At 41.1% G+C, this 16,003-nt stretch overlaps 1 protein-coding gene across 1 annotated transcript; it reads right to left on the bottom strand.

Moving 5' to 3' along the window:
• Nucleotides 1-3,421: 3,421 nt before the first annotated feature.
• On the bottom strand, nucleotides 3,422-15,929 carry LOC142550056 (uncharacterized). The gene is made up of 7 exons (XM_075659298.1): nucleotides 15,765-15,929; nucleotides 15,008-15,439; nucleotides 5,730-6,953; nucleotides 5,502-5,588; nucleotides 4,308-4,853; nucleotides 3,919-4,221; nucleotides 3,422-3,823 (listed from the first exon to the last, which is right to left on the bottom strand). The coding sequence occupies exons 1-7, from the start codon at nucleotides 15,927-15,929 to the stop codon at nucleotides 3,422-3,424; spliced, it is 3,159 nt and encodes a 1,052-aa protein (XP_075515413.1).
• Between the last annotated feature and the right edge of the window lie 74 nt (nucleotides 15,930-16,003).

Genomic DNA, 16,003 nt, shown 5'->3' on the forward strand with positions numbered 1-16,003 from the left:
TGAGAGCCAGAGCAGAGGAGAGAGGTAATTCAGAGTTTGGGATAAATAAAGATGGTTTGATGACATTCAGAGGCCGTATATGTATTCCTACTGGTGATGATATTCGGCGAGACGTATTGACAGAGGCACATACCAGGCCATACTGGATACATCCAGGTAGTACCAAGATGTATCAGGATCTTCGTAGACTCTATTAGTGGCCAGGTATGAAGAAGGATATTGCTATGTTTATTTCTCAGTGTCTAACTTGTCAGCAGGTGAAAATCGAACATCAGAGACCTGCTGGGACATTGCCGTCTTTGCCGATTCCTCAATGGAAATGGGAGCACATTACAATGGACTTCGTGATTGGTCTTCCTAGAACGCAGAAAGGTTATAACTCTATTTGGGTTAATGTTGATCGGTTGACCAAGTCAGCGCATTTTCTCCCAGTCAATACAACGTATTCCATGAACCAGTATGCCGAAGAGTACATAGCAGAGATTGTTAGACTTCATGTTGTTCCTGTGTCGATCGTGTCTGATCGTGACCCTAGATTTACTTCAGAGTTTGGAAGAGTTTGCATAGAGCCTTGGTTACACGGTTAGCCTTCAGTACAACATATCATCCCCAGAGCGACGGTCAATCAGAGAGAGTTATTCAGATTTTAGAGGATATGCTCAAAGCTTGTACTATCGACTATCCTAGTAGTTGGGATTCCAAATTGCCTCTTGTTGAATTCACGTACAATAACAGCTACTAGGCGAAGATTGGCATGGCACCGTATGAAGCACTTTATGGCAGAAATTGTAGATCTCCCTTATATTGGGACGAGATTGGTGAGAGGAAGATGTTGGGTCCAGAGTTGGTCCAACAGACAGCTGATGTTGTTGATGTTATTCGAGAGAGGATGAAGACAGCACAGTCAAGATAGAAGAGTTATGCTGATGTGAGACGTAGGCCGTTGCATTTTGAGGTTGGCGATCACATGTTCTTGAAGATTGCACCTCTTAAGGGTGTGATGCGTTTTGGTAAAAAGGGAAAGTTGAGTCCAAGGTTTATTGGCCCATTTGAGATTTTGGATAGAGTTGGTGATCGAGCTTACAGGTTAGCCTTACCACCAGATCTTGATATAGTTCATAATGTTTTTCATGTCTCCATGCTCAGGAAGTATATTGCGAATCCTTCCCATGTTCTTCGTCACGAGCCATTGGATTTGACGCCGAATTTGACGTACCAAGAGATTCCAGTCCAGATTCTGGATCGTAAATTAGAGTATTGAGAAACAAGAGATCGGCATTGTTAAAGTCCTTTGGAGAAATCAATTGATTGAAGAAGCCACGTGGGAACCAGAGGATGAGATGAAAGGAAAGTATCCTGAGTTGTTTGCGCAGTGACCTCAATTTCAAGGACGAATTTCCTTTAAGGAGGGGAGATTGTAATATCTAAACTTGGTGAATGGTACGGTTTAAGATTTCTTATGTTTATGGACTATTTGGTTAAGTTTAAGTATAGTTTTGATGTTGAGAGTTGCGATTTATGGTTTATAGTATTGTTGGTTATACTTGATATGTGGTTTTATTGTAGCGTCGTTGTGGTTTAATTCATGGTAATTTGGTTGTTGAGCCAATTGGTATGAGGTCCAATTGGGGTGGTTAGATAAGACATAGAGGTTCAACTTTCTTGTTGAGAGTGTTGCCGAATTATGAAGAGAAGTGACATTGCTATTCGATTGATGCAAAGTTTATTGTTGGCTACAAAGGAGAGTGCACCCGCGCCAGGAAAGGCACCGCACCCGCGGTGTTTGGGCAGAGGCGACACCGCACCCGCAGTCCAAGAGGCAGCGCACCCGCGGTCACTTGTTTCAGATTTTTGGTTGTACTCCAGTAGGCTTAGCGCACCCGTGGTATATATTAGAGCGCACCCGCGGTGCGTGAACAGTAAAGTCGTGTTTTCGAGATTAAGTGATATAATAGAAGTGTTGGCTCTTATTTCTTTCATTTCTCTCCTCACTTCTCGAAATTTCAGCTCAAGGGAGACTAGGGTTCATACATTTCTTTCTTTCATTTCTTTGATTCAAGCTTATTGTTGGATTATTGAAGTGAGAACAAGGTTCTTTTGGGTTCAAGGAGTTAAGGTAAGCTTTTGGTTTAGTTATTCTTTGGATTTTGGTGTTGGGGAGAAATATTGGGTTTGTTGATTGTGTTGGTTTTATGGATTTAATGGTATGGTTGTTTGATTATTGGGTTTTTGATAGTGCAATACATAGTTTATTGTTGTAGGAATTGTACCAAGAGTTTAGAATCAAGTGCTCCAAGTGTTGTAAGTGGAATTCATTCCTTGTGCTCACATGATAATATATGTAAGGTGTTTCAATGTTTTACTATGCTATTCCCTTCCATTTGATTCATGTTATGTATTGATACACTTTGTTGTATATTAGAGGCATTTTTATGTCTCAATTATGTAAAAGGAGATACAAAAGAATAGAGTATTCAAAGTGTTTGATTTAATGCCAAAGAGAGAGTTCAAATTGATTTATTGGATTGATAAAGAGATAGTAAGAGATTGCATGCAATTAGTTGATCAACGACCATAGGCTTATATCCCAACAGAGTATCGATTTATATCGATGGGATATAGGTACAACGACAGAGATACTATTGAAATATCAATCCATCATAGAAAAGAGAAAATACCATCGTGATGTTCATGTTATACTATATTATTCATGTTTAAAGAGTTAGATGGTATTTAATGATTTCAAAGCCATATTTTACAGAGTATGATATGTATCCATTGTTATGTAAGAGTTTCACTTGCTGAATTTTATACTCATTTCAGTTATTCATGTGATGCAGATAAGAGCGACGAGCCAGGACGTTTATTGGAGCCGGGGTCATATGCATACAAGAGATGGAAGGAAGAAGATATTTTGTTAGCTTTTGACACGATCAAAAATGATATTTTGTATTTTGATTCAACACTTGATTGATCATGTATATACTTTTGATTGTAAATATTTTATATCAAGAAAATTTTAAATCCTTCTTCTCTCTACGTAAATTTTTAATTTTCCGCTGTGTTATTTTATAAAATCGGTCAGAGGTGTTACACCTGTGCTTATTAAGAACCAAGATATGGAGCCTTGGGCCGGGGAGCATGTCCCGGGACTTGGAAATAGTCGAGGTGTGGTGCCCCGAGCCAGGGTGTAGTGCCCTGGGCTTATTAAGAACCAAGGTACGAAGCCTTAGGCCGGGGAGAATGTCCCGGGACTTGGGAATGGTCGAGGTGTGGTGCCCCGAGCCAGGATGTAGTGCCATGGGGTTAAGATATAAGAACCATACACAACACTTTTCTCTGAGAAAATAGATATTTCATTATATCTTCCAACAAATATTTACATATGTCAAGCATAATACTTCTTTAAATTAAATACATTTCAGGGCCTCTTGAGAGCTTGTCTTTCGGCATCCTCAAGATAAAAGGATCCTGAGCTGACTCTCCGAGTTATTTTGTAAGATCCTTCCCACCGAGCTTCCAGCTTCCCCACATCTCTTGCTGGATTAACTTTCTTCATGACCAGATCCCCTACTTGGAAGTCTCGGATCCGGACCTTCTTGTTATACGATTTCATAACCCGGCCCCGGAATGCTTCCATTCGAATTAATGCTCGATCTCTCTTCTCTTCTACCAATTCCAACTCCATGGCCCGACTTTGATCATTGTTATCCGGGTAGGATTCTACCCGGGAAGAAGTTTTCCGAATTTCAACTGGCATAACTGCTTCAGAACCGTACACTAAGTTGAAGGGAGTTTCTTGAGTGGGTGCCCGGGGGTAGTTCTGTATGCCCAAAGAACACTGGGTAATTCTTTTACCTAGTCCTTTCCTTTACCTTGCAACCTGGTTTTCAATGCTTGTACAATAATTCTATTTACCACCTCTGTCTGGCCATTAGCCTGAGGGTAGTCAACAGAGGTGAAAAACTGAGTAATCTTCATTTCCCAGCACCAAGATGTAATCTCCCTTCCCTGGAACTGTCTTTCATTATCTGAAATCAGCCTCATAGGTACTCCAAACCGGCACACTATGTTCTTCCACAAAAACTTTAAAAGTTCTTGTTCAGTGATTTTGGCCAAATGCTCGGCTTCTACCCATTTGGAAAAATAATCCACAGCCACAAGCAAGAATTTCTTCTGAGCCCGGGCAATTGGTAAGGGACCCACAATGTCCATACCCCACTGGTCAAAGGGGCAAGATGCCAAAATAGACTTCAAAGGAGTGGCCGGACTATGCTGAAAATTTGAGTGACGTTGACAACCCTCACAAGTCCGGACCACTTGAGCAGAGTCTTGGCTAATATTTGGCCACCAAAATCCACAAGCATTGTCTTCTGGGCCAAAGATATTCCTCCAAGATGTTCACCGCAGCACCCTTCATGAATTTCCCGGAGGACATAATCGACCTCCATCGTAGATAAGCATTTTAATAGAGGTCCCTGGAACAATCTCCTGTACAAGACATTATTTAAGAGAACAAACCTGAGAGCTTTTCTCTTGATCTTCTGGGCTCGAGCTTTGTCTTTAGGTAATTCATTGTTTATAATGAATTTGATCAGGGGTGTCATCCAGGAGTACTCGGGTGCTGGCAATATTTCTTCCTTTGAGGAGAGGACTAGTCGGAAAATATGCAATACTTCCCGGGTACTGGCTTCTAATAAAGAAGCAGCCATTTTTGCCAAAGCATCTGCTTTGTTATTCTCTTCCCGGGGTATTTGTTCAATACTCCAATCCATAAAAACTTCTGACTGGGCTTTGATGAGCTGTAGATATTTGAGCATCCTATCATCCTTAGCTTCATAAACACCCTTGATCTACTGTGTAATCAATTGTGAATCAGAGTATAAAATGATCCGAGAAGCTCCAACTTCCCGGGCAGCTCTGATGCCGGTACGAACAGCTTCATAGTCAGGCTGGATTGTTAGTTACCCGGAAATCAATTCTCAGGGCTAGCTTAATCTTTTCTCCAAGGGGAGATATTACTACCACCCCTACTCCACATCCAGCAAGGCTAGATGCCCATCCACAAAAACTCTCCATACTTCTTCTTCATCGGGCTGGACCATCTCGGATAAAAAATCTGACAAGGCCTGTGCTTTGATGGCCACTCGGGGTTTGTATTCAATATCATACTCGCCCAATTCTACTGCCCACTTGATCATTCACCCGGATACTTCCGTATGAGTCATAATCCTCCCAGAGGACTATTAGTAAGAACAATGATTTGGTGCGAAAGAAAATAAAGCCTCAGCTTCCGGGCTGTAATAACCAAGGCCAGGGCTACCTTCTCTACTTCACTGTACCGAAGCTCGGGGCCTCTCAGAGCATGACTGACATAATAGACATGCATATGATCAGAGCCTTCTTCCTTTATCAGTACTGAGCTGACAGCATACTCTGTAGTAGATAAATAATAGATAAATAAACAAACAATTTCTCCCGGGCTCCGGCTTTACTAATACAGGAAGCTCTGCAAGATGGATCTTCAAATCCTGAAAGGCCTGTTCACACTTCTCATTCCATCCAAATTGTTGGGCCTGCCTTAGGACCTGAAAGAAAGGGTAACTTCTGTGTGCTGACCGAGATATAATTAGAGAAAGAGAAGCAATCCTCCTGGTCAGCTTCTGCACTTCTTTGACAGATCGAGGAGATGGCATGCATAATACGGACTTGACTTACTCCCGATTCACCTCAATTCCCCGGTCTGTCACTATGAAACCCAAGAACTTGCCACTCTTCCCGCCAAAGATACATTTGGCAGGATTGAGCTTGATTCCATAATGCATCAGAGTGGCAAAAGTTTCCTCCAAATCGGTAATGAAAGCCGCAACCTCTTTAGACTTGCCCAAAATATCGTCCACATATACTTCCACATTCCGGCCCAACTGCTTCTCAAAGACTTTGTTCATGAGCCGCTGGTAAGTGGCCCCTGCATTCTTCAACCCAAAAGACATTACAACGTAACAAAACGTACCCCCCAAGGTGATGAAGCTGGCCTTATCTTGATCATTTTTGGCCAGGGGGATTTGATTGTACCCCTGGTAAGCGTCCATGAAACTCAGCAGCTCATAGCCCGAGGTGGAGTCCACCAATTTATCAATCTGGGTCAATGGATAGTGGTCCTTGGGGCAAGCTTTATTGAGATCCCGGAAGTCCACACACATCCTCCACTTTCCGGTAGATTTTGGCACCAACACCATATTCGAGAGCCGGGTAGGAAATTGAATTTCCTGAATGTGGCCGGCCTTCAGCAGATCTCTCACATGTTTATCAATAACTTTGCCTTTTTCAGGACCAAAGTGCCTCTTCTTTTGCTTTACCGAGTGAGATCCCGGGAGAATATTTAACTGATGTTTTGATATCAAGGGTGAGATCCCTGTCAATTCCTGCTGGGACCATGCAAAAACATGAATATTAGTTTTTAAATAATTAATCAAACTAACTCGGGTGGATGTACGAAGGTCCTGAGCCACCGGGATTTTCTGGCCTGGTCCGGCTTCTACAACCTCCTGCTCTTCCTCCGCCACAAAATGTACCTCACCCTTCTCCACTACTTTCCCTCCTACTTCATCAATTCTTGTTTTCTTCCCCTCCCTCCTGGTTTTACTTTGATCAGCCCGGACTGCTTCCACATAACATTTCCGAGAAGAAGGTTGATCTCCCCGGACTTCACCTACCCGGGCTCCCACAAGAAACTTGATCTTTTGGTGATAGGTGGATGCCACGGCCCTCAGCTCATTCATAGCCAGCCAGCCCAGAATGATGTCATATGATGATGGGGAATCCACAATGAAAGTTGTTATCACTGTCTTCCTAAGATCCCGGGAGCCCAAAGTCAATGGAATGATAATCTCCCCTTCCGGATAAACCACATGGCCAACAAAGCCAAAAAGTGCAGTCTCCACAGTCTCCAGCTGATGTGGGGACCCGGATGGTAATTCATTTCTTAATCTTCTTTGGGATTAAATGGATCAATTAAATAAACTGGGGCGTAAATTTTTTTTTTTTTAATTATTGAACACCTTATAAACAAGTGTACAAGTTTTATAACAAGTCGGTCCCATCTCATTCAAATTACAAGATCAAGTTTAATATCTATAACATGATCAAAAGTACAAGTCTTGTACAAAAGAACGTCATAACAAACTAGTGTTCATTCACTACATGTTAAGTGTTGAAAACCAGGTCTACATCTAGGTCCGAATCTCCACTCTAATCTTGATCTTCTATCCTCTTCTTGACCCTGATCCTGTCCCACCTATTGTCATGCACACATACAAACACAACAACAGCCGGATAACTCCGGTGAGAAATATATTCCCAGTATAAACAACATATACATGCATTTCATATAACATATATAAAGCATATAACATTTATAAAACAATATGCATCGTAGTCTACGAAAGCATAAATCGATACAAAGCAATAAATCAAACTCTTTAACTCATAATCTTGACTCGACTCTTATATAGGGATCCCGGTTCGAATTAGAACGTAACAGTCTCCCACCCACTCTTTCCAGCTAGATGGTTATACGTTCTTATTCCCAGACTTTGGCCTTCTAAATCGAATCTCTACAATAGGAGTCGATCTACTCCTAAGCAACATCGATATAAACCAAATGTCCAGTGACTTGGCACATCTGCCAAAGACATGGCACATCTGCCAAATACTCTATACATGCTTTGCTATAACTCAATAGACTAAGCATATCAAACTCATGAATTGCAAACATCAAAGCAATTACAATAAAATATGTGATTTTGGGAAACTCAAGCTATCTCTGACTCGAGTCGTATCTTCCCGATTTAACATTGATTTATACATTTCTTTTCTCGGGGTTTGGCTTTGTTCTGTCTTTGAAATCTTCAATACCAATCTAGAATGACATTCGAGAAGTACAACATCAATATACAACTCAATTCAAGACATGAATTGATCAATCTCAATCTAATTCTGTTTCGACGGCATAACAGCACAATCTCGAGATACCAGAAATATAATATCAATAGATACCAATCTTAACAACTCATAATCGATCGATAAACACAATTCCAATACCAAATCTGTATATTCTCAATCAAATCAAATCTGGAAAATGATAACAATTTCATATAATATCTGTTCTTCGATCCGGCTTCGATTATACGATTACCACAATCTCAGGAACACATAATATAGATCAAATTATGATTCTCTCAACAATATATTTTCAAATCATGATGAAAAGAAAATAAACGCACATATTCTTGAAGCTCTTGTCGAGAGGAGCACGGTACCAAACTCGGAATGAAATTCTGACGGTCGGATCTCACAAAATCAAAATTCTCAAATCTGAAGAAGTTTTGAGGATTTTTCTATGGCTTCTCGGTTTCTTTCTTTGCAAATCTGAAGGGATTGAATAAATTTACCTATTATATGCATGGAAAAGACATGTGGCTCAATATACATACTGCACGTCTCGCGCATATGCACGACCATCACCGGCGCATATGCGCGAGACTCTCTGTCTCGGCAAATGATGAACTCACCACCTCGAGAATATGCGCGTCCCATGTTGGCGCATATGCGCGAGACCTACTGTCTTTGCGCTTGTACCATAATCTTGCTCGCACATATGCGCGCCCCATCTCGCGCATATACGCGAGACCTACTGTCTGGGCACTCGAACAATACACATGCTCGCGCATATGCGCGCCTAGTCTCGCGCATATGCGCGAGGTGTTCTGCCTCGGCACTTGCTTCTCGCGCATATGCGCGCCTCGTCTCCGCGCATGTGCACGATACCTACTGGATTTCACCACTACAATCCTCATGCCTTTCCAAATCTGGTCTCGGAGTGGCCCTTCTATAATCACATCAATTTATCAATTAATAATCTCAGATTAACAGAATAAAATCTTAGGCATTACAATTCTCCCCCTCTAAGATCTGATTCGTCCCCAAAATCACAGGCAATCAAATCACATACAAGAAGGAGATATAAAGAAGCTAAATAAGAAAACTCACATCAATGAAATAACTCTGGAAATTTCTGTCTCATATCTGATTCAGTTTCCCAAGTAGCTTCTTCAATGCCATGACGACTCCACTGAACTTTCACAAGCGGAATAGTCTTCGTTCTAAGTTGCTTTTCTTTACGATCAAGAATCTGAATTGGTTTTTCAAAATAACTCAGAGTTTCATCGAGTTCTGCTTCGTCTGGCTGAAGAACATGGGAAGCATCAGGAAGATATTTCCTCAACATAGATACATGAAAGACATCATGTATACCAGATAGAGAAGGCGGAATAGCAAGTCGATAGGCACGAGTACCAATCTTCTCAAGAATCTCATACGGCCCAATATAACAAGGAGATAATTCCCTTTCTTGCCAAATCTGACAATGCCTCTGAAAGATGAAATCTTCAAAAATACTCTGTCTCCTTGTTCAAATTCTAATGGTCGACGTCGAATATTCGCATATTTGGCCTGTCTGTCTCGAGCTGTCTTCATTCTCTGCGGAATCAGCTTCAGTTTCTCAGTCATATCTTGAATCATATCATGTCCAAGTTCAGGTACCTCAGATATTTCATCCCAATAGAGAGGGAATCTGCACTTCTTGCCATACAACGCTTCAAACATAGCCATCTCTATACTCGTCTGATAACTGTTGTTGTACGAAAACTCATAAAGTGACAAAGAATCTTGACAACTAGTTCCAAAATCTAGCACTATAGCTTTAAGCATATCCTCCAATGTCTGGATAGTCCGCTCTGATTGTCCTTCTGTGTCACGCCCCGAGTCCGAAGTATCGGTGACATCCGGCATTGTTTAACAATTAAATTGAAAACAATAAAGCCTCATATCAAATCAAATCAGTCTTTTTCATAAATAAAGTATTGTCTTACAATGACAATGGAATAAAATACATCAGAGTTTCAAATAGCGGAAACGAAAGAAAAGTAAAATCTTGAGTTCTGATCTTGATCTCCGGTTCACCAACCCCAGAAAGCATCTTGCTCTTCCTCATCCAATTGCTCCTCATTTTTATCTGAAATTTGTAAGGGGTGAGTGTTTTTGGAAACACTCAGCAAGTGGGGGTCGATCGATTCCAAAGATACATATAGAACTTAGTTTTCTTAAAACGTTCTTTTAACAAGCTTTCAAAACTTAATATTCTTAACTTAACAAAACGGAAACGAATCGAATAAGAGACAAAACTTATCAAATGATTCAGAACAAAACAGAAGCAATTCAGATCATTTCAATTCAGAACAGAACATATCAGAACAGACAGAACACTGTTACTCATCTCATTTCCATGGTCAAATTGTCCCCAATATGTTAGTCCTCTTAGGGGTGAGGCCAGAACATGGTTTTATACCCACCAATGGGGGCCAGAACAGAACATGGTTTTATACCCACCAATGGGGGCCATACAGAATTACAATTCTCGTCCCATTTCAAATTCAAATCGTAACAGTGCAACTCAGATTCAGAGTTTACCAGACAGAACGTATCAGAGATTTCAGATATCAGAGTTTCAGACGGATTCAGCGGAACCAAAGAATTTCGAATAACAGACTGAGCATATAATCGATCGAAATTTTAAACGGACATACTTAATATTTTTGAAAATATAGACACACAATCATGCATGTCATAATATATATTCAGGTTTAAAATTACAAACGAATATATAACAAAAGCCCACTTACAGAATTTGCAGATTTTTTGTACGAATTTCCTCTCTGAAATTAGGCAGTATTTCGACGTAAACTTTTTGAAGATTACGTCTTCAAACTAGCAGCACTTTGACGTAGAATTGTAGCACTTGAACCGCACGAACAAAGCTTCTCCTTGTTGAATTGGCCGAGAACTCTTGTGGTGGGGGAGAGCCGAAATTTGAGTGCTTTTGTGGTATAATTTTCCATCAGCCCTCATGCTCTATTTATAGGTGAATTTGTGACCTTCCTCCTCCCCTAGATTCACGCCAACTTGGGCTCCAAGAAAGGATTTATTGTGCTCATAATGTAGGTACAAAGTTTCATGCATGAAAATCCAAAATCCCATGCATTCTTCAAGTTCTAGATTAGTCATGAATGTGGCTCAAAATCTCATGCACTCCTTAAATGTGACCTCGATTTTCTAAAGAGTCATTTCCTGTATCATCAATATGTCACCCTTAGCTTCTCTCGCAGCTCCTTCATGGGTTAACGCAAAGGTTATTTCTTGCATACTTAATTTGTCCAAGCCTTTAGCTCATCCTTTAGCTCCCTTTTTGGTCTTGTTAGGACAAGCTTGGTTGAGCTGCTTTGAGCTGAAAGATCGAGTCCTTGAGCTGGGTTTTACTCCTCTCGTGACAAAACTTCGATGGATGTGGTTACTTGCAGCTCGGCTTCTGGTTGAGCTCATTCCCGAGCTTTGAATTTATTTCCACGAGTTACTAGTTGAAAATCTAAGTTCATATTTAAGTTTTATAATTAGAATGAAATTATTTCGATCTTAGATTAAGCTAACTTTTAAGCTCGTATATTTCTTACCTTATTTACTTGGGATCGTAAAATCTCGGGTTCTCACATCCCTCCCTCCTTATTAAAATTTTCGTCCCCGAAACTTGCATTAGCTTGATCATTCAAATAGGTGAGGGTATTGCGACCGCATCTTCTCCTCGAGTTCCCAAGTTGCCTCTCTTTCAGTATGATTTGACCACTGTACCTTGACATAAGGTATTGTCCTGTGCCTCAATACTTGGTCTTTTGTGTCCACTATTCGAATAGGGACTTCTTCATATTTGAGTTCTTCGTCGAGGTTTCCTTCAATCATCAGTGGTGCAACTTTAAGTACATGACTCGGGTCTGGTACATACTTCCTCAGTTGTGAGATGTGAAAAACGTTAAGTATCCTGACCATGTCTGGTGGTAAAGCTAATCGGTAGGCTAAGGTTCCTACCTTTTCCAGTATCTCGAACGGTTCCACGTATCTTGGATTCAACTTTCCGGATTTACTGAATCGAATTACTCCTTTCATAGGGGAGACCTTGACGTAAGCTTTCTCACCAATCTCTAATTCTAATGGTCTTCTTTTAGATCGGCCCAGCTCTTCTGTCTATCCTGGGCTGCCTTGAGTCTCTCCTTGATTATGACTACTTTATCAATGGTTAACTGAATGAGTTATGGTCCGGTAACAGCTTTTTCTCCAACTTCATCCCAATATAAAGGCGACCGACACTTCCGACCATACAAAGCCTCATATGGAGCCATCTCGATACTGCTATGGTAGCTGTTGTTATAGGCGAACTCTATTAACGGTATTTGTTCACTCCAATTTCCGAAAAAATCCAGTGCACATGCCCTCAGCATATCTTCGAGGGTTTGAATTGTCTATTCGGTTTGGCCATCAGTTTGGGGATGATAGGCCGTGCTGAGAGTGACATTGGTTCCCATAGCCTTTTGGAAACTTTTCCAAAATCTTGACACAAATCTCGGATCTCGGTCAGACAGTATACCCGCTGGAACTCCATGTAGCCTCACTATGTTGTCCACATACAAAGTGGCTAATTTATCCAAATTATAATTCATCGTACTGGCAAGAAATGGGCTGACTTGGTCAATCTGTCAATGATCACCCAGATCCCATCGTGACCCTGTCTTGATCGTGGTAGTCCTACTACGAAATCCATGGAGATGTTATCCCACTTCCATTCTGGTATCTCCAATGGCTGTAAAAGTCCTCCAGGCCTTTGATGTTCCGCCTTGACTTGTTGACAAACTAAACACTTAGCAACAAAGACAGCTACATCTTTCTTCATACCGTTCCACCAGTAATTATTTTTCAAATCCCGGTACATCTTGGTGCTTCCTGGATGCACTGAAAATCTCGATTTATGTGCCTCGGCCATCACTTCTTCTCGAATTCCATCGAAGTTTGGCACATACAATCGTCCTTTCATCCAGAGTATTCCATTTCCATCAATTTGAAATTCTGGAGCTTTTCTTTCTTGGATTTGTTATTTAATTTTAAGGATGGAGGTGTCTTGACTCTGCTTCAACTTGATGGTCTCTCGGAGGTTTGGTTTCACTGATAGGGAATTTAAGTTCACCTTCCCAGGGTTCCTTCGACTCAACGCATCTGCCACCTTATTTGCCTTACCTGGATGGTAATTAATTGACAAATCATAGTCCTTGAGAAGTTCCATCCACCTTCTTTGCCTCATATTTAATTCCTTTTGAGTGAAAATATACTTGAGGCTCTGGTGATCGGTAAACACTTCGCATTTTACTCCATAAAGATGGTGCCTCCAGATTTTAAGCGCAAATACTACTGCGGCTAACTCCAAGTCATGAGTGGGGTAATTCTGCTCATATGGTTTCAATTGACGTGAGGCATAAGCGATTACCTGACCCTCTTGCATAAGCACACACCCCAATCCTTCCTTTGATGCGTCGCTTGTATACAGTGAAATTCTTACCTTCCTCGGGAAGAATGAGTACTGGTGTGGATGCGAGTTTTGTCTTTAGGGTTTCGAAACTCTTTTCACAAGCTTCATTCCAAATAAATTTCGAATTTTTCTGAGTAAGTTTGGTGAGTGGAATGGCTATTGAAGAAAATCCTTCCACAAATTTTCTATAGTAGCCTGCTAATCCCAGAAAACTTATTACTTCAGTCACTATCTTTGGTTGTGGCCAATCCTTGATTGCCTCTACCTTCTTAAGATCTACTGATACTCCTAATTCAGAAATTATATGCCCTAAGAACGCCACACTTTTTAACCAAAATTCACATTTCTTGAATTTGGCGTATAGTTTCTTTTCTCGAAGTGTCCGCAAAGTGAGACGCATATGCTCTTTGTGTTCTTCTTCACTTCGTGAGTACACAAGGATATCATCTATAAAGACAACCACAAACTTGTCGAGATATGGTTTGAATACCCGATTCATCAGGTCCATGAATGCTGCAGGAGCATTTGTTAGGCCAAAAGGCATTACCGTGAATTCGTAATGTCCATATCTTGTCCTAAAAGCAGTTTTAGGGATGTCTTCTGCTTTGACCTTCAACTGATGGTAACCAGATCTCAGATCTAGTTTTGAGAAGACCTTGGCTCCCTTTAACTGATCGAAAAGATCATCTATTCTTGGGAGTGGGTACTTATTCTTTATGGTGATCTTGTTCAACTCCCGGTAGTCAATACATAGCCTCATGCTTCCGTCCTTTTTCTTTACAAAAAGCACTGGGGCTCCCCATGGGGATGCACTGGGGCGAATCTACTTCTTGTCTAATAATTCCTGTAGTTGCTCCTTTAGCTCCTTTAATTCAGCTGGAGCCATTCGGTATGGTGCCTTTGATGTTGGTGCAGCACCAGGGACCAAATTGATTTCAAATTCTACTTCCCTATCTGGTATCTCTCCTGGTAGTTCCTCGGGGAAAACGTCTGGAAATTCTTGAACAATCGGAATATCCTCCAACCTTGGGACTTCTTCTTCTTTGATTTCATTGATCACTGCCAGATAAATTTCTTCTCCTCCTCTTATGGCTTTCCAGGCTTGTGAGGCAGATAACATAGATTTTCTTTCTTTTGATTTTCCATGGAATAAAATCTCTTCTTCATGAGGAGTCTAACATTTTTCTTTTGGCAGTCCACAATGGCATGGTATTTAGCTAACCAGTCCATTCCAAGAATGATGTCAAACTCAACCATATTGAGTTGAATCAATTCTGCTTCAAAAATTTGTTTGCTGATACAAATTTTACAGTTTCGATACACTTTTTGGGTCTCAATTATTTTACTTGCCGGTGTTGCTACTCTTAATGGTTCACTATGAATATCATGTTTGAGTTTAAGCTTCTTAGCAAACCTTCTAGACACGAATGAGTGTGTAGCACCACAATCAAATAAGGTATAAGCAGGCATTTCATTGAGTAAGATAGTACCTGCCACCACTTCATTGGTATCATCAGCTTCCTCTTAGGTGATTGCATATACCCGTGCATTGGTCTTGTTTTCATTTTTCTTGTTGGACCCCGTCCCTTTGTCCTTGTGGTCAGGACAATCTTTAATTCTATGACCCACCTTTCCGCACTTAAAACAAGCGCCCATCTTCCGATAACATTCTCCAACATGTTTCTGTCGACATGTATCACACCACTTTCCTTCGGTGTTACCAGCACTGCCAGAATTTCCTTTGAAAGACCCACCTGAATAATTTGGTTTCTTAAACTTGGGACTGTTCTGAGTAGATTGACTGCTCATCGGTCTTTTGTTTTTGTTTTCATCATCGCGTCGCTTGATATCAGTTTCTGCGCTCATCGCAGCGCCCATCAGATCCGAAAAATTGTTTGGCTTGAATACTGCCAATGCCGACTGAATTCGACTGTTGAGTCCCTTTTTGAAACGATGCATTTTTAACGTCTCATCCTGACATGATCGTTGGGACATAGGTTCCTAGATCGTTGAACCGGGAAGTGTATTCCATTACTGACATGTCCGGAGTCTGTTTCAAATTCTCGAACTCACTCAACTTCTGTAGTCGAAACTCAGCTGGATAATATTGTTTCAAAAATTCTCTCCTAAAAATCTGCCATGTGATTTCTTCCACTTCTGCCAAGGATGGCGACACAGTTTCCCACCATTTCCTAGTTCGGTCTTCCAAAAACGGTGTTACAACCTCCACTCTCAGTTCTTCAGGTATCTCCAATAAATGTAGTTGTGTTTCGACGTTCTTGAGCCAGTTGTGGCTGACCTCTGGGTCTGGGTTCCCATCAAAAGTTGGAAATCGATTCCTTCTAAGAGATTCGTAATGGTACTTAATCCCACGCGGTTGCGGTTCAGGTGGTGGTTGGATGGCGTTAGCCAATGGGTTCACGAATCCTTGCAACGTTGCAGCTACAATAGTGGCTATTGCCATCATATCCTCTTGACTGAGATTCACTCTTGGTGGTGGTGGTGGTGGGTTTTCATCTTGGTTGGCGCCACGAGGGT

Source organism: Primulina tabacum, chromosome 6 (genome assembly GCF_025594145.1).
Source record: "Primulina tabacum isolate GXHZ01 chromosome 6, ASM2559414v2, whole genome shotgun sequence".
Lineage (NCBI taxonomy): Eukaryota > Viridiplantae > Streptophyta > Magnoliopsida > Lamiales > Gesneriaceae > Primulina > Primulina tabacum.

What these genes read in the sequence shown, in the direction of transcription:
- LOC142550056 (XM_075659298.1), bottom strand. Translation starts at nt 15,929, where the DNA reads ATGGCAATAGCCACTATTGTAGCTGCAACGTTGCAAGGATTCGTGAAC. An exon ending in TGACAGACCGGGGAATTGAG is followed by an intron (nt 5,589 to 5,729) that starts GTGAATCGGGAG and finishes CCTTTCTTTCAG; the next exon opens with GTCCTAAGGCAGGCCCAACA. An exon ending in CTAATGGCCAGACAGAGGTG is followed by an intron (nt 3,824 to 3,918) that starts GTAAATAGAATT and finishes TTGGGCATACAG; the next exon opens with AACTACCCCCGGGCACCCAC.